The 26,086-nt window shown below is 44.8% G+C and overlaps 1 protein-coding gene across 1 annotated transcript in view; it reads right to left on the bottom strand.

Annotated features, from left to right (window-relative positions):
* Positions 1 to 26,086, bottom strand: part of MSH3 (mutS homolog 3) — a 484,945-nt gene that overhangs the window by 136,989 nt on the left and 321,870 nt on the right. Inside the window, exon 20 of the mRNA XM_030193332.1 lies at positions 4,175 to 4,332. Coding sequence (XP_030049192.1) covers positions 4,175 to 4,332 — 158 coding nt within the window. The remainder of the gene's footprint in view (positions 1 to 4,174; positions 4,333 to 26,086) is intronic.

Raw genomic sequence — 26,086 nt, 5'->3', positions numbered from 1 at the left:
TCTGTTCCCTCACACTTTTAGTGTATGCTCTGGTGGATCCTCCTCCACTGCTATCCTGCCATCAGTCAGTACACCTCAGGCCCCTGTCTTGGGACCTCCTCTCCTCTGTATTACCTGTTCCCTTGGTGCTCTGATCTCCTCCCATGGATTAAATTGATGACTAGTAGAAAAGGAAGTAGGGGAGGACCAAAAAAAAGTAGAAAAAGGAAACCTTGGCGTTAAAGTTTATTATAATAAAAAAAAAATAATAATAAGCCAACAGGTCTACAAAAAATAAATTCCCCAAAACAGTAGCTGCTCAGAAGAAGGACTCAACAAGACACATTTTCGGCGCAACTGCCTCCATAAGGAGTCACAACAATCTACAGCCACAGATAAAAACAAAGAACAAAAAACTTAAAATTTCCAATGGATATAGATATCATATTTAAAACTACAAAAAGTTTTAAGCCTATACATACTGAATGACTGTATTATTACATCAAGCTGATTATTAAATCAAACAAGCAAGATATATTTCTACTTAACGGTAGCTGTCAATAAAAAATATGTAAAAGTATATTTATATATCAATTGTTCATGTAAGGTAAACAAAAAACATATACTCATGCCAACTGTACAAAAAGATTAAAAGATAATCCTATATAATAAAACGCACCTCCAACATTCTGAAGCTGACTGCATGGCTGAGGCATTCCTGCTCTCTGTATCCATCTCCTGAATTGACATCATGTACTTCCGGGTTCGTCACAAGCAGAAGTGACCAACCACACGAGGTTTCTCGGCTTCAGAATGTTGGAGGTACATTCTATTAAATAGGATTGGTCAGTTCCTTGAAGCACAGCCAGAGCTCAACGTCCTGCACAGTAACGCTCAGACACCAGAGAGGGGGGGGGGGGGGGGGGGGGGGGGGGCTGACACCTGAGAGAAGGAGGGAGGGGGGGCCTGACACAAGAGAGGGGGGGAGGTATCTCTGTCACACACACACTCTCTCTCTCTCACAGTCAATGTCTTTCTCTCACTCTCACACACTGTCTCTCACACATTCTATGTCTCACACTGTATCACATTTACTCTATATGTGTCACACAGTCACTCACACACTTTCTTGGTCTCATACACTCAGTCTCACAGAGAGTCTGTGTCTCACACACACTCTCTCTCGCACACACTGTATCTGTGTGGAACACATTCTCTGTCTCTCACACTGTGTCTCACATATGCACTTGCACACAATCTCATTCTCACACACACACTCTCTCTCACAGACACTCGCACCCAGACTCACCCTCTCTCTCTCTCACACACACACTCGCACATTCACTCTCTCTCTCACACAAGTCACTCTCACATACACTCTCTCAAACATACACACTCCGAGGAAAACCTTGCTAGCGCCCGTTTCATTTGTGTCAGAAACGGGCCTTTTTTACTAGTACTCTTATACTTAATACCTTGCATGACATATAAATCATTAGTGAATATACTTGAATGGTTCTAAAAACAAGTGTCTGTTGTTGGGGGGTTAAATAACCCTCAAATGGAAATTATCTAAAATAGACTATGACATGATCAATCTTTTTAAACCACCATTATGAATGAGGTTACAAAACTAACAAATCATTAAGCAGAATGTATGAAAAAAGTGTGTGGAAAAAAAACTGCCTGGAAAGCGTATGTAAAGAAAAATAATCAAAGCAAAGAAATCAGAACCAATGGGAGAAGAGAAAGCAAGGAAAGGGGAACATCTATCAGGGACTATATGCGAAGCAGATTTGCTAACACTGCAGTTTTAACCTCCATCCGGACATTCACTTAAAAATGACCAACAGACAAGTCTGTCCTGAATACAAAACTGTTCCAAAACAATACCAATTCAGGAGGCAAATTAAAAGTAGATGAAGGAGCAATAAAAAATATGAAAATGTAGTGGTGCAAATTTATCTCATAATCACATTTTAACTGATGACTTCCAGATTTACCTCTCCACACCAGAAATTCAGGCCCAAGTCTCATCCTGCTTGAATGACATTGCTTCCTTGATGTCCCATTGCCATATGAAACTGAACATGGACAAGAATGAACTTCTCAGGCCTGGTATTCAAAGTAATTTAAGCAGGCAGGAGTGGCCCCTGCCCGCTTAAACTGTGTTCAGTGGGCTGGCTGCCGATATTCAGTGGCACTGAACTAGGCAGTGCCACTGCCTATCGGAGTTAACCAGCCATTTTGAAAATGAGCAGGAGAGGGGCGTTAACAAAGCAGAATCAAGGAGGATCTGGTAGTTATCCAGGTGCCGGTAATATTTAGTGCAAGATACCATGGCCGTTATTTTCAAGTTGCAGTTGCTAGGGGCAGAAGCAAGTGTCCTTCGCTCTTGTTCCATTTACCCCACTGGACAACTAATGAAGTTAAGGTAAGCTGGGGGGGAGGGGACCTAGTGTAATGGGAAGGGGGCTTGAGACTGCTATTGTTGGAGGTGGTCCAGAAGGGGAGGTCCTGTAGAGTGGATCAAGATCAGGGGTTGGGCTGGGGAGGGGCAGCCCTGGTGGGTATGGGAACCTGATATCGCTTTATGTAGGTTTTGGCTGATGTTCAACTGGGACCTGCATAAGCATCATATACAGGTCTCGACTGAATATCAGGCAGAATCCACATAAATCCTGGTGGTCAGATCCGGTTATTCAATGTTGGTGTCCGGACATGGCCTGGCATTGAATATTGGGGTCTAATCCTGCCCATATATTGATTATTTAGCTGCTCATTATCTCTCCTCTTCCATCTCTCTGTACACACCTCCCTGGGAACTCTGTTCATCAGGTAAGTCACTCTTATCTATACCCTTCTCTTCCACCGCCAACTCCACACACCTGGAACAGATGTCCTGAGTCTGTATGTCATATGTTCTGTCTCTGTTCAAATCCAGGCTAGAAGTCCACCTTTTTAATGCTGCTTTAAACTCTTAACCCCTTACTCACCTGTTTAATACTATACTATAAAAGGTTTGTATACCGCTTTCATTCCAAAAAGGTTCACTGTAGTTAACAAACCAAGAGTCTTGTCAACAGAGGAATATACATTTGATGTAGAACACCATTATTAAAGTCTACAACAATTAGCAGACAAAATGCGGTCCAGATATAACATATGTAAAGAGCATAATAGCCCAGTTAAATGCCATTCTAAATCTAAATTGAATAAAAATGTCTTCAAACCTTTCCTAAAACTATAATATGTAGGTAATCTTTATATCTTCCAAGGCAATCCATTCCAAACTCAAGCGCCTTGGAATATTAAAGAACCTTCATAGACAGATTTAAGATGAATATACTTAGGAGATGGAAGCCCAATATGTAAAGGTACAGGAAGAATATCCCAATGAGGGAATCAAAAGCAATTCTGTAAGACCCTCCGAATTTTGCCCAAAAAAGACTTAAAAAAACAAAATATTTTGAAATTAATATGTTTCTGAAATGGTAGCCAATGCAAATTCCTCATAAATGGCGCGACACTCAAACTTCCCTTTACAAAAATCAATCTTGTGGCTGTATTCTGTGACAGTTGCAGCTGCTTTTGTGATTTAGATGAAATACCTTGATATAGCACATTACAATAATCTAAATACGGTAAAAGAATTGCTTGTACCAACATTCTAAAATTCTGTGCTACAATAATGATCTAATAGCTCGAAACTGTCTCAATCTAAAGAAAGCTTTCTTACTCAATACACTAATTTGTTTGTTAAAAGTTCAATTTTGAGTCCAAAATAATTCCCAGCACCTTTGAAAACTCATATTTTAATCATTCCCATAAAATCTAACTCCCTAATCCCTTATTTGTCCTGTTCACAGTTTCTCTTTGCAATGAACTAAATGTGCACGTTAAAAGTATACAGTTCTTTCCTATTAGATGACTGAAAATAGTTTCCTGAAGACTAGACCTGGTGGAAAGAAATCAGTAATTCGGAATCAAATCACTTTGCTCAACACATGCAACATTCCTAGCATGGAGTAAGCTAACTTCTACTTATCACTGTTGTCCTTCATACCATATTTGTGACTTCTGCCACTGTTGCATTATTCAGGTTTACTTGGCTAGTTGTTGAAAACATCAGTTATGGCCTTCAGAATATTGATAATTTCTATGCTGCAGAACATAAGAAAGAATCATATTTTACCTGGTAAAAATACCATCTACAACACTAATAGCAGCTTCCTCCGCAGGGACATAAGAGCCCATTTGTGCCATGATAGTAATCAGTGCAACTTGCTTGATGTAGGAGCTTTTCCCACCCATGTTTGGACCAGTAATTATCATGATCCTCTCCTTGTCCCCCTGGAATGGTAGAATAATCAGAAAAGAGAGCTGTTTTATAATTCATGTTTTACATATTATCCATACAGCACTAGTCAAACAATGCATTTTCTGTTTAAGATATCTCAACCTTTTGTCTCACAAGCCTAGACCCTAAGTGTTACTGTACATTTACTGAACCCATGTCTAGATTACTGATTCTCAACCCAGTATTCCGAATACATCCAGCAAGTTGGATTTTCAGGACAGCCACAAAGAATATACATGAGATGGATTTGCATCCAATGGAGGCAGTACATGCAAATCTTTTTCATGCATATTCATTTGTAGATACTCCAAAATCCATACTGTGTTTCTAAGGACTGAGTTGAGGACTCCTGGTCTTGATGAAATATTTAATTACTAGTAAAAAAGGCCCGTTTCTGACACATATGAAACGGGCGCTAGCAAGGTTTTCCTCATAATGTGTATGTTTTGGAGAGTGTATGTGAGAGTGACTGTGTGTGATAGAGAGAGTGAAAGTGTGAGTGTGTGTGTGAGAGAGAGAGTGAGTCTGGGTGTGAGCGTGTCTGTGAGAGAGTGTGTGTGTGTGAGAATGAGAGTGTGTGCAATTGCGTATGGGAGACACAGTGTGATAGAGAGAGTGTGTTTCACACAGATACAGTGTGTGCGTGAATGAGAGTGTGTGTGAGGCACAGATTGTCTGTGAGACTGAGTGTATGAGACCAAGCGAGTATGTAAGTGACTGTGTGACACATAGAGAGTGAATGTGATACAATGTGAGACATAGAGTGTATGAGAGTGAGAGACAGAAACACATTGTCTGTGAGAGAGAGAGTGTGTGTGTGTGTGACAGAGATACCTCCCTCCCTCCCTCTCTCTCTATGGTGTCAGGCCCCCCTCTTTCTCTGGTGTCTGAGATTGCTGCCACTGCACCTAAGCAATTGGTGTGCTGGAGGAGAGGAAGAGAGAGAGAGAGTGTGTGTGTGGGGTGGGGGGGATGTGTTGGAGGGGTTCAGCTTGGAAGAAGAGGGGTGTGGGGGATTCTGGATGCGCTGCCAGATGAAAGAGAGTGAGTATGTGTGTGTGTGTGTGTGTGGGGGGGGGGGGGGGTTCAGGAAGCAATGGCAGATGACAGAGTGAGGGAGTGTGTGTGTGGGGGGGGGGGGGGGGGGGGCAGGGGGTACAGGAAGCGCTGCCAGATGAGAGAGTGAGTGTGTGTGTATGGGGTTTAATGAAGCGCTCCCATCCTTGAACCCCCTCCCCACCTCAGTCCCCTTCTCTCATTCAAGAACCCCCTCCCCAGTCTCTCCCATCCAAAAACCCCAGTCCCCTCCCCACCCGTCCCCTTCTCCAATCCGAGAACCCCCTCCCCAGTCTCTCCCATCCAAAAACCCCAGTGCCCTTCCCACCCGTCCCCTTCAAGCATCCAAGAACCCCCTCCCCCATCCTTGAACCCCCTCCCCACCTCAGTCTCCTTCTCCCATTCAAGAACCCCCTCCCCAGTCTCTCCCATCCAAAAACCCCAGTCCCCTCCCCACTCGTCCTCAAGTATCCAAGAACCCCCTCCCCACCTCAGTCCCCTTCTCCCATTCAAGAATCCCAGTCCTCTCCCCATCTGTCCCCTTCTCCCATCCGAGAACCCCCTCCCCAGTCTCTCCCATCCAAGAACCCCAGTCCCCTCCCCACCCGTCCCCTTCAACTATCCAAGAACCCCCTCCCCACCCCCTTCTGCTTCTCCCATCCTTGAACCCCCTCCCCACCTCAGTCTCCTTCTCCCATTCAAGAACCCCTCCCCAGTCTCTCCCATCCAAAAACCCCAGTCCCCTCCCCACTCGTCCTCAAGTATCCAAGAACCCCCTCCCCACCTCAGTCCCCTTCTCCCATTCAAGAATCCCAGTCCTCTCCCCATCCGTCCCCTTCTCCCATCCGAGAACCCCCTCCCCAGTCTCTCCCATCCAAGAACCCCAGTCCCCTCCCCACCCGTCCCCTTCAACTATCCAAGAACCCCCTCCCCACCCCCTTCTGCTTCTCCCATCCATGAACCCCTCCCACCTCAGTGTAGTTCCCATTTGAGAACCCCCTCCCCCCCACCTGAGAGCCCCACACCCTTCTCCCATCTGAGTCCCTCCCCACCTACCAGCTCCATTCTCCTGCCGCCCAGGCCCACCACCCTCACTGCCTTAAAAAAAAACCCAATTTGAAGCGCTGGAGTAACAGGCAGCAGCGCCTCGCGTCTGCCCTTCTACTAAAAATCTCTTCCACGACGTCATTGGGCCTTCCCACATTGAGTCCCACCCGCCCTCGCGGTAATTGGAAGTTACCTGAGAGGAGGGCGGGACTCAATGTGGGAAGGCCCAATGACGTCGTCGAAGAGATTTTTAGTAGAAGGGCAGACGCGAGGCGCTGCTGCCTGTTACTCCAGCGCTTCAAATTGGGTTTTAAAGGCAGGACAGCGCCGGGAGCGGACTCGCAGCACTCCCCACCCGCTGACATCTGGGGCGGAGCGCCCCCACCACGTCGCCGTCGCGCGTTGCTGAACTTGGGAGGGAGGGAGGGAGAGTGGTGCTCGGGCGGTCTGGGCGGGGCTACCTGTGGCGCGCGGCGCGGTTGGTAGCCAGCGTTTCCTTGGCAGGGGGAGGAGTAGGGAAACACGCTCCGCGTGTTTCCCTACTCCTCCCCCTTCCTTGATGCGGTCCCTGCTTTCATTTTTCTGTTGCTTTTCCGCCCTCGACGTCATGACGTTTGACGCGAGGGCGGGGCAGCAAGTCGTGGCTTCACCACCACGAACTTACGAACCGTTCTGGGAGTCTGTCTGAGTGACTTCAGAACGTTGTCCTCAGAACGTTGAGGGTGCCTTTTATTATATTAGATTTAATACAAGCAACACAGTGGAGGCAACAAAAGCATCTGGAAATAGTTTTAATGTAATTTTTTGTTTGATTCAACATGGCTGTGTTTCGGCGACAGGGCCTGCCTCAGAAATCTAAAATTCAAACAACATGTTTGAATCATATAAAATATAAATAACACTGATTGAAAAAAAAGTTATAAATAATTAAAAAGAAACACTGCTTATCATCTACAATGATCAAAAACTAAAATATTATACAAACATCAAAGGATACTAAAAAGGTAATCTTCCTGTAAAAGCTAACATACCCAATAGGGCTTAATAGAGACATATACATGAACATTAAAAAAAAAACTCCCCAAACTGCTTGTATAGAAAAATGCTACCATCAACTGTGTGGATACATATATAAAAACATAAGTATATTTTCATCATATAAACAAAATGCAAATTATAATGTACAAAGAGAAAAAAATGGGCATATAAATACAAATACAGCAACATGCTCATATAGATATATCAAATGAATGTAAGCATATTCAACCAAAAACAAAACTAGTTTAAAGATAAGCATGTTATCAGATAAAATCATCTTAGCTAAACTCATATGATAGTGTGTTCATTTTTGGTTGTGGAGAGTGGCTCTTCTGCACTGGTGTTTGGTTGTGGAGTGTTGCTCTTTTGTTTCTGCTTGGATCGTTATTTATTTATTTAACATTTCTTATATGCTGCCAATGTGTAGATGTCTGTAAATAAACTGAAACCATCTCCTAGAAAAACATATGCATCTGATACTATTCTATAAGAAACACCTTTTCCTAGGCAGAGCGCCAGGACATACCTATGCTTCGCCCAATGGTACAGCCCATTTGATATTACACATCATATGGCTAGCGCACCAATTTTACAGAATAGCGCCTAGCACATACATACTACTACTACTACTCAGGGGCGTATCTGGACTCCGGCGGTAGGGGGGGCCAGAGCCAGAGGGAGGGGGCACATTTTAGCCCCCCCCCCGCCGCCGCCCCCCCCACCGCCACCAATGTGACTCTCTCCACCCCCCTCCCGCCGCCAACCCTCCCCCGCTGCCGTTCTTACTTTTGCTGGCGGGGGACCCCAACCCCCGCCAGCCGAGGTATGCTTCCACCTGCCGCTGCCGTAAAAACATCTTCTTCAGCCGGCGGGGGACCCCAAACCCCCGCCAGCCGCCCCGCGGTGTTTGAAATTCATCTTCGGCCTCCGTGGCCGTGCTGCTGTGATAGGCGCTGTTGAAATCCACTTCGGAGTCTGACGTCGCAGCACGTACAACGTACAACGACGTCAGACTCCGAAGTGGATTTCAACAGCGCCTATCACAGCAGCACGGCCACGGAGGCCGAAGATGAATTTCAAACACCGCGGGGCGGCTGGCGGGGGTTTGGGGTCCCCCGCCGGCTGAAGAAGATGTTTTTACGGCAGCGGCAGGTGGAAGCACACCTCGGCTGGCGGGGGTTGGGGTCCCCCGCCAGCAAAAGTAAGAACGGCAGCGGGGGAGAGTTGATGGCGGTAGGGGGGTCCAGGGCAAAATCTGCGGGGGCCCAGGCCCCTCAGGCCCCACGCAGATACGCCCCTGCTACTACTACTACTATTTAGCATTTCTATAGCGCTACAAGGCGTACGCAGCGCTGCACAAACATAGAAGAAAGACAGTCCCTGCTCAAAGAGCTTACAATCTAATAGACAAAAAAAAAAAAAAATAAAGTAAGCAAAATAAGCTTGAACCACCAGAATTTTATCTCCTTCATTAAGAAAAGTTACCAGGAGTATACTCTAGCTAAGACTCAAGTGTGCCAATTGGTGATATCATTCAAGCATAAGAGCACCTATTCTATAAATTAGTGTGCACAATAGATGCCTAAATTTCAGCACCCTTTATAGGACTGCCCTTCATATGTTTATGCACAGGGAAAATGGGTAGTTTTCAAAAAGCCATTTAACCAGGCCTTCTGAAAATTGCCTTCATGTATCTATATCTATATATGAATAACACTCTTAAAAATGTGGAGTCCAATTATGCATTTTAAAGGTTAGTTTGGGAGGGGCGGTCATGGGCGTAGTTTCACTGTTTCATTTGGGGGGGGGGGCAAAGGATGGGGCTGAGCATATTAGCATATTCATTTGCATATATATATATATATATATATATATATATATATATATATTGTCATGCTCAGCCGCCAGATCCGCACCACTCTTTCTCAGTCTCTTCCTTTCTTTACCAAGCACGCCCTTCACTCCCGAGTCGACAGTCTGCAATCAGGGTCTCCGGACAACAGGCAAATCACCAGAAGTGCTTTATTATCTCCTGAGTACATTTACTCTGCTTTAAGGCTTCACAGGCCTTTCCCTCTCCTCAGTGTAGCTCCACTTTTAAACACAGTTCATTGGAGCCCTGCTTGCAATATAGTTCAGCTTGGGCCTGCTTTCCACACAGTTCACTTTGGCCCTGCTTTCAATATGGTTTTCCCCAGCACGGCTTCTAATCCAGTACTTAGTAGCACTGCTCTTTCCCACAGTTAATGAGCACTGCTCACAATTCAGTTCAGTTAGCAATGTTTTCCTCCTCAATTCAGTTTTAGCACTGCTTTCAAACACAGTTTAGTTTAGCATTGCCTTCAAACACAGTTCATCTTAGAAATGAAATTAAACAGTTCAATTCAATGGCAATATGGTCTAAGTCACTTTCTCACTCTTAGACCTAATGACCCACCTCCCTCATTTGTCAGCACAAAACCACCTGACATCCACCCACCGGGTCAATTCACCAAGGCTTCATTCACTCTCTCCAGTTCAGTTCATAACTCACTTTAAGAGCCCTCCACCAGCACTTCCATTTCCTCCTCATTCTCCCCTCCTCTCTCCTCCTCCAGTTCCATTCTCTCCTCCCCTTCCTCCCGGTCTAGGGGCTCTTCCCTTCCCCCATCTGATTCCATCTCCCAATCACACCCCGGCTCCTCCCTCCCTTGCATAGATTCTTCTCCCTTCACCTGATCTGTCTGCTGGTGCTGCACTGCCTTCTGGGGCTTGTAGTTTCTTAGCTCCTGGCTTCTCTGACATTGCCCTGCCTTCTGGGCTTTGTAGTTCCTTGGTTCTGAATCTCTCTGGTGCTGCACTGCCTTCTGGGGCTTGTAGTTTCTTTGCTCTTCACAATATATATATATATATATATATATATATATATATATATATATATATATATATATATATATATATATATATATATATATAAATGAATATGCTAATATGGAAGAAGGAAGGAGGGGAAAAAGAGCTGCTTTTTTTGGGGAATAACCATAATGAATATGTATGATATCAAGCCAGCTCTTTCTCCCTTCCTTCCTTCCTTCCTTCTTTCCTCCTTACCCAGCACTCCCTCTTCCTCTCCAGTAGTATTTCCCCACCCTCTTTCCCATACCATGCCAGTGTTGACCTTAGAAATGCATAGGCTCTATATGTAGATCCTTCAAGAGGTAGTGTGTCATGATTTAGGCTCTACGCCCTTTCTGATGTTTTGGTGCCACCTCAGTAAGGCCAACACACAATCTCTCCACTGCAAAACGCTATACACAAACTTGTGCAAAAACACACTCATAACCTTACTAAACCATAACAGCACTAATTCCAAGGAGAGGACGAGCTACAACCTTATGCGTGAAAAGGCAGAACTGTAATTACACCAGGCTCTAAAACACCAATACACTACCTCGTGAAAAAAAAGCAAAACAAAAAGGGCTGCAAATACTACACGCTAGCAGAATACTGCACCTTGATCACACATGAAAAACACATGACACAACAGACATGACACAAGGAACTAGAAATCAAAAAATATGAAGGCAAAATACTTTAACTCAAGAAGTCAGACTCAGCATGTAGCAATACCAGAAAAATTGAAACTTACATGCAAAATATCACAGATGCACATTTCAAAAAGCTGACATATCTCAATTAATAAATTCTGAATAAAATACTTTTTTCTACCTTTTTTTGTCTGATCATTTAGTTTTTCTATTCGCTTTGGTCCCAGTGTCTTCTGTTTTATGCAGTGTCTTCTTTCCATTTGATATTTTTTTCTCCCTCCTGTGTCTTTATGCGTCCTGTCTACCATCTGTAGCCCTGTCCCTATCCTTCTTCGAGTTTCAGTATCTGCCCTCAACATGTTCCAAACCAGCCCTTAAACTCAGCAGTTTTCCCTCCATCCATATCCAGCATTTCTCCTCACTCCCCTCCATCCATGTGCATCTACTTCCTGTCTTCCTTCCCCTCCATCCATGTCCAGCATTTCTCCTCTCTCCCTTCCCCTCCATCCATGTGGATCTCCTTCCTTTGTCTTTCCTTCCCTTCATCCTTGTCCAACATTTCTCCTCTCTTCCCTGCCCTCCAATCCATCCGTCCAGCATTTCTCCTCTCTTCCCTCCCCTCCATCCATGCACATCTCCTTCCTGACTTCTCGCCCCTCCATCCATCCATGTCCAGCAACTCTCCATTCTCCCCTGCCCTCTCCTCCATCCACCCATATCCAGCAAATGTCCCTGTCCCCTGCCCCTCCATTCATCCATGTTCAGCAATTCTCCTCTCTCTCCTGCCCTCCCCTCCATCCATCCATGTCCAGCAAATTTCCTCTCCCCTTTCCCCTCCATCCATCCATCCATGTCCAGCAATTCTCCTCCTTCCCCTGCCCTCCGCTCCATGTCCAACGATTTCTATTCTCTCCCCTACCTTCCTCTACATCCATTCATCCATGTCCAGCAACTCTCCATTCTCCCCTGCCTTCTCCTCCATCCATCTCCAGCAAATTTCCTCTCACCCGTCCCCTCCATCAATCCCTGTTGTCCAGCAATTCTCATCTCTCCCCTGCCCATCCCGTTTCTTTCCATCCCCTTCCCCATTCTATCCAGCGTCTCCCCCCTCTCCCCCTTCGCAGCATCTCCCATCTCTCTCTCTCCTACTGGCAGCCAACTACTACTACTACGATAAAGAAAGACAACGTGGATGCAGGCAGCAGCTCACAGGTTTGCTTGCTGTGTTTTGAGTGCACATCGACGGCTGTGCAGGGGAGTGGACTAGATAGGCTGCCTGGCTCACTTCCAATCCAACTCCACCGAAGTTGCAGCGGCGAACAGGTGGGCAGCGGTAGTAATAGCAGCAATAAATGAGGCAGGCTCATCCTTCGCTTCCTGACCCTGCCCTCTCTGCGTCCTGCCTTCCTCTGATGTCATTTCCTTTCGGGCGGGATGCTGAGAGGGCAGGGTCAGGAAGTGAAGGACGGAGTCGAGCCTGCCTCATTGCTGCTATTACTACTGGCGCCCCCCCCGCCTGCTGCCAGTTCACCGCTGCGACTTCGTGTAAGACTAAGTCGTCGTCGTCGTCGTCGTTGGGGGGGCAATGCCCCCTCGCCCCCCCAATCTACGCCCATGGGGGCAGTAATGGGGTTTCCAAGTCTATCAAACTCTCAGTGATTTCTATTGTCTTTTTTAAAATTCTATTCTATTCTTCAGCATTTATAAACCGTTGAATCCAAAAACCGGTCCAAAGCAGTGTACACGAAAGAAAACACAACGCAACAATGATTTTGCTACTGAGAGAAAAACATGTGCTTTATACTAAATTGAACCCGCCAATTCCAAATATGAGCTCCAAATTTGCCTGACACGTCTAGATTTTAAGTTATACATGCAAAGCCTATTCACTTATAATAGTAATGCTTGGGATGCATTTGTGCTAGTAGTGCAGAACTTCCTTGGGAACAGATGAGCTGAAAACTATGCTGAACTAGTAGACAACATGTTTAAAGCATATGAACAACTTGGCTGCCGAATGTCATTGAAAATTCATTTCTTACATTCCCATCTTGACTTTTTCCCACCCAATTTGGGACACGTAAGTGACGAACATGGAGAGAGGTTCCATAAAGACATTTCTACAATGGAAAACAGATATCAAGGCCGCTGGAATACCAACATGATGAGGGACTACTGCTGGTTTTTGCAACGGGAAAATATGACCGGTCACAAATGCAAAAGTAGATGCCTGAAGCACTTTTAACAGTACTGGGCCTTGCTGAAGTAAGACTTTTAAACTGGAATACAAGACGTTTTTGAAATTTTGTTATTCCATGACATTTTCACATACTGTTTACTACAAAAACAGTAGTTGTTGGAGTAAATCAGGTAGTTGTTGGAGTAAAACTCGTTCTGTAAAAAATTATTCAATGCTTTCCAAGTGCTTAATTCATTTGGGCAAACTTATGTATAACAAAATTTCCTGACGTGTTACAACAATTCTGACTTCGAATTTGGAATACGCACACTGAATTTAGTATAGGTCAAATGGGTTTTGCCCAGTAGCACACGAAAAAATTTTTTTTGTTGTGCTGTGAAATAAGAGCAGTTAAAATAATCTACACACAGATACCAATACAGAATAAAATTAATTTCTAGACTAAATGCGTCTGGAATAAGTAGGCATGCAAATGCTTTTGAAACATAAGTATAAGATGACTGTTTAACAAATATTTTATCTGTGTTATTCTGTACACCGCTAAGGTATAAGTGAGTTATAAATACATAAAACTAAACAGTGGAAGATTTTATATCAAGCATGGATGTTCAAAAATACCATCCTGGAAGCCCAAACCAGATATGTTCCATGTATTAAAAAGGTGGAAGCGACTGAAATGGTGTGAGCGTCAGAGCTCCTGAGCACCTAGGAGGAAAGACGCCAGAGTCCCGATTGAACAGCATGGGAAAGAGGAAGGGGAAAGCGAAGGCTCTTACCTCTCCGTGCCAAGCTGCAAACCCCGCTGTGCGCCAAGCCGTCCTGGAGTCCTTCGGAGTGAGGACGCTCGGAGAGCGGCCATCTGCGTCTACAGGATGCGCGTCCTTGGAAGCGGATCATAGCATTGAGGGAGTCTTGCTTAGTCCTCCCTCCAACATAGCGCCCCCCCCCCTGACCAGGAGGTGATACGGCGCTGACGGAGGGACAGAGGACCGGGGCAATTGGTGTGCAGCCCCTGTCAACTGAGCTGGGAGGACCCGTTGGGGCGTCAACGCCGGCCAAAACAACAACAGAGGAACGAGTTTCCTCGTCCTCGGCTCGAGCTATCACCCCTGAAGGAAGTCGAGGAGCAGTAAGACCGGCTATAGTAACGTTAGAAACGCTCTGGGACGCCATTCAAGGTATCCACATTTCCTTACAAATAACTGTAAACTCTCTCAAGGGAGAAGTTACTGAACTGAAACAAAAACATCAGGAACTTGCTGGTAAAGTCCAAGAACATACAGATAAGGTAACAATTTTGGAAGGAGAGGTTACTAAATTTCAAAATATTACAGCCACACTAATCAAGGAGAGGGAGATTCAAACTCGCAAGTTAGAATTCCTTGAAAATCAAAGTCGCAGGAATAACATGAGGTTCATAAATTTTCCAAAATCTCCTTTAATTTCTGCAGTGGATATTTTGAGAAAATACTTTGTAGAAGTTCTGGGAATATCAACAGAAGGTTTTCCACCTATTGCTAGAGCCCAGTACATAACAGGAATTAAAAAAAAGAACTGATGGACAACCTCAAAGTTTACCGGACTTGAATTTGACTGAATTTCTAGAAAGCTCCTTGGAGATTGTGACTGAAAGGACTACATTATTAGTTACCTTTGCTTTAGAGATGGATAGGAATAATATTTTTCGGATCTATTTTCGTCATGTAAATGCAGTTTTTTTGGGCTCAAGGATTCAAATTTTTCCTGATTTAGCTAGGGATACGCAGAAGAAAAGAAGAGAATTCTTGTCCTATAAGACAAGAGTTCTCAACTTAGGTGCTGTTTATCAGTTAAAATTTCCTTGTAGATGTTTGGTATTCCTAAATGCAAATAATTATGTTTTCTTTGATCCCTTAAAACTGTTGCAATTTATTCAATCACAAGAAAGTGTTGATAAGCCTTCAGTTGTTTCCCAGTGAGAAAATGCTATAGTAGGCTAGCAGGATTAAGCTTGCTCTTCAAAATTTCAATGATATAAGATTTTCATTTTCATTTTTTCTTAGTACTTGGATCATTGTTTAGTTGACAAAGTGTATAGAGAATAATATTTCCTCTTTAACTTAAACAAAAAAAAGGTGGAAGGCAGGCCAAATGACAGCCAGCATGTAAAAAAGCGAGGTGAAGGAAGCTATTAGAGCTAAAAGAATATCCTTCAGAAAATGGATGAAGAATCCAACTAAAGATAATAGAAAACAACATAAAGAATGGCAAGTCAAAATCAAAACGCTGATCAGGAAGGCAAAGAGGGAGTGTGAAGATTGTGTTGGGAGGCAAAAACAGTTTATAAAAATGTTTTTAGGTATATTAAAAGCAAGAAGACGGTAAAAATCAGTTAGACTGCTAGATGACCAAGGGGTAAAAGGGGCACTCAGGGAAGCAAGGCCATGGCAGAGTCTAAATAAATTCAATGCTTCGGTCTTCACCAAGGAAGATGTGGGGGAGGTACCAGTGCCAGAAATGGTATTCAATGCTCATGAGTCAGAAAAACTGAAACAAATCCCTGTAAATCTGGATGATGTAATGGGGCAATTTAATAAATTAAAGCATAGCAAATTGCCTGGACTGGATGGTATACATCCCAGAGTACTGACAGAACTGAAAAATGAAGTTGCAGAGTTATTGTTAGCAATATGTAATTTATCTTTAAAATCAAGCATGGTATCGGAAGATTATAAGGTAATTATTATTAACACCAATTTTTAAAAATGATATATAGGCATGTATTAATGAGACAAAGCCAACATGGATTTAGTCAAGGGAAATCTTGCATTACCAATCTACTACATTTTTTTGAAGGGAAGAATAAACATGTGGATATATGTCAGTTGGTCGATACTGTCCACCTGGATTTTCAAAAGGCATTTGACAAGGTACCTCATGAATGACTCCTGAAAAAATTAGAAAGTCATGGGACAGGAGGTACTACTACTACTTATTTCTATAGCACTACTAGATGCACGTAGCGCTGTTCACTTGAACATGAAGAGAAAGACTCTGCTTGAAAGAGCTTACAATCTAATCAGGACAGACAACAGGAAAATAATGGATAAGGGAATTACTTAAGGTGGGAATGATAAACAGACATGGGCACTGTACAAGTGAATAAGATTCAGGAGTTAAAAAGCAGTGTCCTATTGTGGATTAAGAACTGGTTAAAATAAAAAAAAACAGAGAATAGGGTTGAATGGTCAATATTCTCAATGGAAAAGGATAAATAGTGAGGTTCCCCAGGGGTCTGTGCAGGGACTGATGCTTATGGATGGCAGGGGCGTAGCTATGGGTGGGCCTGGGTGGGCCCAGGCCCCCCCCAATTCCGACCTTCCACGACGACAACGACGATGATGACTTCGTATTCTTGCCCGCAGCGGCGAGCGGGCGGGCGTAAAAGCAGGAAGTAGCCAGGCTCGATTCCGTCCCTCGCTTCCTGCCCTCTCAGCGTCCCACCCGCCAGAAAGGAAATGACATCAGAGGAAGGCGGGATGGTGCAGAGAGAGGGCAGGAAGCGAAGGACGGAATAGAGCCTGGCTACTTCCTGCTTTTACGCCCACCCGCTCGCCGCTGCGGGCAAGAAGACTAACAGTTGGCTTACTTATCTCTGTGCAATTGAAGCAGACCTTCCTGGACTCTCTTCACCCGACAGTTGCCACTCTTCAAAACGTAGGTTTCATCATAAATATGGAAAAGTCCATTTTAGTTCTAACACAAACTATACAGTTTATCGGAGCACAGATAAGTACAATTCATAGCAGAGCTTACTTTCCTCAGAACCATGTGCAGATCATTCAAGACCTAGTGTTTCACTTTCTGTCAACAAATAAGTGTACAGCAGGGATGTTTCTAAAACTTCTGGGTCATATGGCAATTTCCACAGTGATCTTACCTATAGCAAGACTCTATATGTGTGCCTAAAACTTCAGTGGGATCAACGCAGATGACCTCTTTCTCAAAAGATCCTTGTCACATATTGTGAGGGAGTGGGCGGTACAAGGCAGGTTTTCCTTAAGAACAATCCCTCACTGAGGCTGGAACTGAGCTACCTTAAGGCAGGGAATAGGTACGTTAGCCAATTTGGCCAGGAAGGTGGGCTGAAGCTGAAGTAGAGAGCAGGAAGTTTAAAAGCCCTCTGGCAGGGCAGAACGGAACAGGGAGGCCCTGAGTAAGAAGGCCCTGGGTGTTCCACTCAGTACTTGAGTGAGAGGGAAGCAGATGCCTGCACCACCCAGCTGTAAGCAGCAGAAGATTACTTCAGGTAGGAGAAGGTTTACGTGGAAACCCTATGAGTTTTTTTAACCCTTGAGGCCAGAATAGAGGCAGGCCTGGGTGTGTTGATGTGGAGTCTGTCAGAGACAGAAGGTTATTAAAACCTTAAGTGCATATGAAGATTGTGGAGCTTGTCAAGGACTTTTTGCGGATGACACTAAGATTTGCAACAGAGTGGACACCCCGGAGGGAGTGGAAAGCATGAAAAAAGATCTGTGGAAGCTAAAAGAATGGTCTAACGTTTGGCAATTAAAATTCAATGTGAAGAAATGCAAAGTGATGCATTTAGGGAGTAGAAATCCAAGGGAGACGTATGTGTTAGGCGGGGAGAGTCTGATAGGTACGGACGGGGAGAGGGATCTTGGGGTGATAGTATCTGAGGACCTGAAGGCGACGAAACAGTGTGACAAAGCGGTGGCTGTAGCTAGAAGATTGCTAGGCTGTATAGAGAGATGTGTGACCAGCAGAAGAAAAGAGGTTTTAATACCCCTGTATAAGACGATGGTGAGGCCCCACCTGGAGTATTGTGTTCAGTTTTGGAGGCCGTATCTTGTGAAGGATGTTAAAAAAATGGAAGCGATGCAAAGAAAAGCTACGAGAATGGTATGGGATTTGCGTTACAAGACGTATGAGAGACTTGTTGACCTGAACATGTATACCCTGGAGGAAAGGAGAAACGGGTGATATGATACAGACGTTCAAATATTTGAAAAGTATTAATCCGCAAACGAACCTTTTCCGGAGAGGGGAAGGCGGTAGAACTAGAGGACATGAAATGAGATTGAAGGGGGCAGACTCAAGAAAAATGTCAGGAAGCATTTCTTCACGGAGAGAGCGGTGGATGCTTGGAATGCCCTCCAGCGGGAGGTGGTGGAAATGAAAACGGTAACGGAATTCAAACATGCGTGGGATAAACATAAAGGAATCCTGTTCAGAAGGAATGGATCCTCAGGAGCTTAGCCGAGATTGGATGGCAGAGCTGGTGGTGGGAGGCGGGGATAGTGCTGGGCAGACTTATACGGTCTGTGCCGGGGCTGGTGGTTGGGAGGCGGGGATAATACTGGGCAGACTTATACGGTCTGTGCCCTGAAGAGGACAGGTACAAATCAAGGTAGGGTATACACAAAAAGTAGCACATATGAGTTTATCTTTTTGGGCAGACTGGATGGATCGTGCAGGTCTTTTTCTGCCGTCATCTACTATGTTACTACGTCATCATCGTCACGCAGGTCCCACAGTACATTCTTGATGAGTATATAGTGTGCTATAAAGTTCTTGCACTTCCACCTGCCTTATTTTTATTTATAAAATTGTACATACCATGTTCCCAAGCAAAACACGGGAGTGGAGGAGCAGCTAAATCTTGTTTTCCAAGTTTATTCCCATTTAATACCCTTCTTCCCCTTCTTTCTTCCCCTAGCCACTGTTTTGCCAGGTGATGCCCCGCTCCTCTCATGCTTACCCTCCCCCAGCCATCCCTCCTCTTGTGCTCTCTTATTTATCCCTACTATCCCCCTTCACTCTCCACACCACCGTCTCTCTCACTCTTCCCAAGTCCATTCTTCTCTCAGACTCACTCCTTCACCTCTTTTCTCAGTCCTGTTCTCCTCTGTTGCCCTAGTCTCTCATGTCCTATTGCCTTCCAAACTTCCCTCTCTGTGTCTTATTCTCTCTTCTCATTTTGACCCTGCTCTGCACGCCCTTCTCTTTGCTGCCAGCCATCTTTCTGATTTGTTTTTTTGTTCTGTTTTTTCTCCTTTTGGGGGAGGGGTTGCTGAGTCCAGTGCAAAATAACCCCATTAAATTAAATTGTTGGGGGGGGGGGGGGGGGGGAGTAGAGTCTAATAGTACACCCATAGCAATGATAGTGAGGCTGAGGGTTCAGCACCATCATAAACAAGGCTCAGGTAAGGAGCAGAGAAAGTGCAAAATAGCTCCCCCAGCATGTATCTCCTGCTGCCTTCTTGCAGGCTCTGTTGTTGACTCCTTCTCTTTTGGCAAAAAAAAATAAGTCTGTGCAGCTTTGGTATTAAGCAGGCCTTCTACTTATGTATCCCTTCCTTGTGTTAGGGATTATCAGGAGTACACATCACAGGCTGATAAACCCCTTCTCTGTTGCTAGCAGTACACAACTTACTGCGCTCACAACCTTTCTGTTTTGCAGCTGGTGCAAGCCTAGTTCAAAATCACAGTTGGTACAGTAAATATCTCATTGAGAGAGCCTCCTGCTACTAGTATAATAATATGGTACAGTGTGATGCTATATTTTGGTTTTACATTGCAACATTTAAATGGTAGGGAGGTTTTATAGCTGCAGAACGGAAGGTGAATTGCTTTTGACTACAGATGGTAGACAGGACACATAAGGCCACAGGAGGATGGTGGACATGGTGAGAGAAAAAATATCAAATGGAAAGAAGACACTGCATAAAACAGAAGACACTGGGACTAAAGCGAATAGATCAGACAACAAAGGTAGAAAAAAGTATTTTATTCAGAATTCATTAACTGGAATATGTCTGCTTTTGGAAATGTGCATCTGTGATATTTTGCATGTAAGTTTCATGTGTTTTTCATGTGTGATCAAGGTGCAGTATTCTGCTAGCGTGTAGTATTTGCAGCCCGTTTTGTTTTGCTTTTTTTTTTTCACGAGGTAGTGTATTGGTGTTTTAGAGCCTGGTGTAATTACAGTTCTGCCTTTTGCAGTGGAGAGATTGTGGGATAATGTAATTATATTTAAAAATATCAATTTTTCCATTAAGTATGCATGTGGTTATACTGATGCAGGGCAGCTGTTGGGCAGACTACTTAGAAATCCATCAAGTGAATTCTAAGGCATTATTTTGTAGGATCCCAAGAGACACTACTCATACTTATATAGGCAGTGCATGCCCACCCATATTAGCTCTGGGCCCACCCAAAATCTCAGGTCTGGCTACGCCAATGATGGATGGGAATAATTAGTGAGATAATTACATTTGCCAATGACACAAAGTTATTCAAAGTAGTTAAATCGCAAGAGAACTGTGAAAAATTACACAATGACCTTATGAGACTGTGAGACTGGGAATCCAAATGGCAGATGACATTTATATAAGGACACAAGTATTGCCATACTAGGACAGACAGAAGGTCCATCAAGCCCAGCATCCTGTTTCCAACAGTAGCCAATCCAGGATATTTATTTATTTAGTACATTTGGAACATATGGAAGCTGAAAAAGGTCAGATCTTTCTTCCCGTTTTCTACTTTTCGTTCCCTTGTACAAACATTAGTCATTTCACAATTGGATTACTGCAACTCAGTCTATTTAGGGAATAAGGAATCCCTCATCAAAAAACTTCAAACTACCCCAAATACTGCTGCAAGACTCATATGCAAAGCTTCAAAATTCGATAGGGCATCCCCAATATTATCTAAATTACACTGACTACCAATCAAAGCCACAATCATCTTTAAAGAATGTACATTCATCTACAAAATTATCTATGGCATGAGCTCAGATTACATGATAAAGCTGATAGATTTACCTCTACCTTAAATATGTCTACTAGATCGAGAAACTAACTCATACTACATTTTCCTAGCTATAAAATCATCAGATATAAATCCACATTGAACAGAGATTTTTCACATACAAGTTCAAAACAGTGGAATACCATCCCTAGTGAGATAAAAAAGGTTTATCAAATATCAAATATTTCACAAATTTCTCAAGGCATTCCTTTTAAACAAATTTTGCATTATTAGAAAATGAACTAAACAGCAAACGTGATATTTATTTGTTTGCTCTTTTCAAAATCTCACCGTTGATGTTTTCTTCATACTTGTAAAAATATATTGTATGAATTTCTAGTCTTAATTATTGTAAGCCACATAGAACTGAATAATTAACATTCAGATTATGTGGGATATAAGCAACAATAAATAAATAAATATACAAACAAACATACATTTGTAACCCGCCTATTACCTAGGCAAGGTACAATAAAACACATACAGAATAGGACACAAAAGAAAAAGTGAACAAATTCTGAGATGCTCTCAACCAAATAATCAGAACAAACTCATTGACCATAGAAGGCCTAGGCAAAAAAAAAAAAAAATGTCTTGAGCCAACTCTTAAATTGAAAAACTCAGAAAGATGGAGCAAGCTATGTTCGAGAACGAGTATGTGAAGGGGTGGGACAGACCATATTTTCGAAAAAAAAAAATGGGCGTCCATCTTCCGCTTCGAAAATACGGTTTGTACGGACCAAAATGCCATGGATTTAGTCATTTCTGAGCTAGGCGTTTGTTTTTTTTTAGCGATAATGGAAACTAAAAACGCCCAGCTCAGAAACGTCCCAGTCCAAGCTACTGGGTCGTGGGAGGGGCCAGGATTCATAGTACACTCGTCCCCCTGACATGCCAGGACACCAACCCCAGAGGTCAGTGCAGTGGATTTCAGACAACGCTCCCACATGCATAGGTCTCTTACCACGGGTGCTGAGCCCCCAACCCCCCTCCCCCAAAACCCACCACCCCCAAATGTACAACACTACCATAGCTCTTAGGGTTGAAGGGGGCACCTACATGTGTGTACAGTGGGTTTTGGAGGCCTCCCATTTACCAGCACAAGTGTTACAGGTAGGGGGGGGATGGGACTGGGTCCGCCTGCCTGAAGTGCACTGCGGAACCCGCATACATGCAGGTCTCTAGGACTTGTTGCTGCTGTATAATCTTGGCACGCCAGTTGACACCTGAAGACTAATGTCTCCGAAAACGTCCTTTAATGGAATAAGCACGTTTACTCACAGTTAACTGCAGATCAGAGGTTGTGCCCCACTGGCAAAGAGTCTCCCTGGTACTGAGATGAGCAGTAGGTCAGAGCTGGCAGAATGGTGTACAATGCCCTCTTTCAGCCACATTCAAGGTAAGAACTAAGTTCTGTAACGTGGCTAACACATGAACGGGATCTAAAACTGTCTTACAAAAATGGCCACTACCTCATGGACTACCGGAAACAAAACAGGGCACACTCTGACCCAGTAAGCAGAGGGAAAAGCACCATGGGAGCAGAGCCTACCAACTACCAACATCGTGAGAATGTAACACAAGCTAGTGGAATCACGGAGCCCAATACCCTACACCCACCACAATGCATTGCTGATGTGACTCTGCAGTGCCCTTAACAGAAAAGGTGTCGCACTCACCCGAGACCCGCATCAGAACCAGGGAAAGGCTGTCAGAGGATAGAACACATTCTGCGGAGGTGGGTACGGCATTTGAGGCTGGCATACAGGCTGGGAAAAAAAGTTTGTAAAGTGGTTTTTTTTTGGTGGGAGGGGGTTAGTGACCACTGGGGGAGTCAGGGGAGGTGATCCCCGATTCCCTCCGGTGGTCATCTGGGGCACTTTTTTGGGACTTGGACCTGAAAAAAAAGGGTCCAAATAAAGCGGACCAAATTCTCGTTAAAAACGCCCTTCTTGTTTCGATTATTAGCTAAAGACGCCCATCTCTCCTCGGCCGATAACCACGCCCCAGTCCCGCCTTTGCCACGCCTCCGACACGCCCCCATAAACTTTGTTCATTCCTGCGACGGAGTGCAGTTGAAGACGACCAAAATCGGCTTCCGATTATACCGATTTGTTCGCCCACGGGAGAAAGACGCCCATCTTCCGATTTGGGTCGAAATATGGGCGTCTTTCTCTTTCGAAAATAAGCTGGATAGTGAACAAAAAAAATGACAGACTGAAAACAAAAACTGAGATAGAAAATTATCAAATTACTACAACAAAAGGCTCTTTAATGACGTTAGGAAAACTTTAACATGCTCTTTTTGCGGAGTGGAAAAAAACTAAACGGAAGCAACTGAGGTCATTGTTTCACACAAGAAATGCCGAACATGCTCAAAACTTTATATTAATTCTGACTGTGGGAGAGTTGTTTCATCCCAGAGCCATTCGATGACATCACTCATATGTGCCCAATTCAATCCTGCTTGTTGACAGAGAATGGAGTTACCATCCTAACCTGCACAGAGCAGCTGTTATAAAGCGGCTGAGATAATCTGCAAAAACTGGCAGTTACAACTCTAACAGAGGAGGTACAGCTGTATTGGGCTTCTGAGAATGCCGAGGTAATCTGTACAAATTGACCATGGTTAAAGCTAAGCATCAACAAACATAGTGAAGACAGATATTTTGGCATAATAGGCTCACAATTTTTGATGTTGGTTTGGATTTTTGCACAACTTGGAGGTGGAATATAGAAAAGGACCAGGGTTCTGGATTAAGTACGGGTGGGAACTACTGCTGGACTGCTGCGGTATCCTGGCAGTACTTTCCTTTTAGCGAGTGATAAGCCCGCATTGGGCTTACCGCTGCTTTGTAAAAGGGCCCCTATGTTAGACAGCCAGAGAGAGAAGAATCTAGACTGTAAGGAGGTTGGAGGGTCTAAGCAGCCCAGGAGGAGGTATGGGGCCAGACTACATTCCCCACAAGGCCCTGAGAGAAGGGATCAGGGTGGTAGGTCCCAAAACCCGGTATGGCCCCCGGTGGAAGGGAGGGGGAAAAGGACTGGAAAGAGCAGCTGCTATGGCAGGCGAGGGCCAGAAGGGGGAGCAGGGATGACAAAGCTCAATACCCTTGGGTTAGACATCAGTACAAGATTCCTTCCACCTGGGAGTGGGAGGAGGTCTCCAACCAACAGCCTAGCAGAGAAGGAGAGTTAATGGAGTGCTTGGAGGAAGGAGAGGCCAACACACCAGGTTTGGAGGAGCCAGTGGACATGGACTGTAATTGTACTTTGGGGCAGAGTTGCAGGGACTGAAGGCTGTGGGTGGTCACAGGAGTCAATTAGCTGTGTTGTGGGCGGTGTACTGCCATTCTGCAACCACCCAAGCGGAAAGACTTTAAAACTGAAACCCAGGCTGTTGAACTGGGGGAGAACTGGGATTTAAAGGGAAGTTTTTTCTTGTTGCTTTATTTTGGAAACTGAATGGGACTTTAACCCCCTTGAACTGAGATTTTGTGGAGGAGGGGAAATAAACTGTTTGGAACTAAAAGCTGTGTTGTCTGGAAGAACTTTGTTTGTGGACTGCCAAAGGGAGCCTACCACCCCTGAAGGTTTGCTACCGGGATTACAGATATTACAGTGGCACCCCAGATGGGACTCGATTGAAGCTACCACAGAGCAGCCGGAGTGAAGCTGACAAGGCCACCCTTAGCAAAGCAAAGACCAGCGGTTACCCCAGGGAAGAGGTACCTGAAGGGGGATCAATGCTGGATTGAAGTGTGAAGCTAAGGGGGGAACACAGATCATGCAAAGGAACCCAGGCGGGGTTGTGTAAAAGGGGAGTGGTGGGAGAAGAGCAGTACAAATTAGTAATTAGGGAGAAAAAAAAAAAGTGGTATCGCACTTGGTGTTTTTGGTTTTCTTTTCAGGGTATTCCAGACTGGCAGGATGGAGCAGAAAGAAATGCTTCACTGGATGGCTGCGCAGTTTCAGAAGCAGCAGGAGGGGGCTCAACAGGCCTTGCAGCAAGTGGTGGAAGCCGCCAAGGAACAGCATGTACCTCTGCTCCAGGCAGTGCTAGGTCAGAAGCAAGCCATAGGCAGCCTGTTGGATAAAGTTGCAGCCCCAGGTACAGTGGCCGGTTTACCCATGGGGGTAGGAACCCCTCTGTTTGGACCCTTTTCTTTGGGATGAATGGGGGAGGGTGATGATGTAGATGACTTTATTGCTACATTTGAGAGGATCGCAAGGGCAGTGCAATGGCCGAAAGAACAGTGGGCTGTTCGACTGGCAGGAAGCCTAGCTGGGGAAGCTCTGGCTGCATACCGGGCCATGCCTGTGGACAGCTCCATGGATTATGAGCAGGTAGTGGCGGCCATTAAAAATAGATTAGGTCTTACTAGAGACCATTACAGAAGACTTTTTAGGGATACTACTAAGGGGAAGGAAGTGCGGCCCCGGGCTTTTGCCCAGAGACTGAAAGACTTAGCCTATAAATGGCTGGAGCCGCAACAGAAGACTGCAGAACAGGTGGTGGAGGAGATTATAGTGGAACAGTTTTTGTTTGCCATACCCACCCCAGTGCGCGAGTGGCTCATTAAGCAAGGGGTGCGCTCATTGGAAGGGGTGATTCATGGAGCTGAACTGTATTTTGAGGCAGGAAGACATCCTACTAACCCCTTCCTCCCTAGTAGCCAAGAGGGTATGGGTCAAGGGGGAAGTACTCATGCCAATATGGGGACTGGGGGGAAGAGGGAGGAGGGTCGTAGGGACCCGGGTCCCAGTCCAGGGGGTAGAAGGTGTTTTAGATGTGGGAAGCCCGGCCACATGCTGAAGGAGTGTAGGGAAAGACTAGGGTTTGCGGGACATATGGGAACAGACCCCGAGGATTTCTTCTTCCTGGAGGTTCAGGTGGGAGGGGTGACAGTTAAGGCCCTGTTAGACTCGGGGGCCAATCAGTCGATGATGTCCCGGGTCTTGTGGAATAAGATCCAGAGCACCGCCATGGGGGAAGAGGGCGGACAGTATGTAGGAATGATTCAGATTAGGTGTATACATGGGTCTTCAACCGCCTACCCCTGT

The sequence above is a fragment of the Microcaecilia unicolor genome, chromosome 2 (assembly GCF_901765095.1).
Source record: "Microcaecilia unicolor chromosome 2, aMicUni1.1, whole genome shotgun sequence".
Classification (NCBI taxonomy): domain Eukaryota; kingdom Metazoa; phylum Chordata; class Amphibia; order Gymnophiona; family Siphonopidae; genus Microcaecilia; species Microcaecilia unicolor.
Note: the sequence above shows the minus strand (reverse complement) of the source record. Positions and strands in the feature narration are given on the sequence as shown.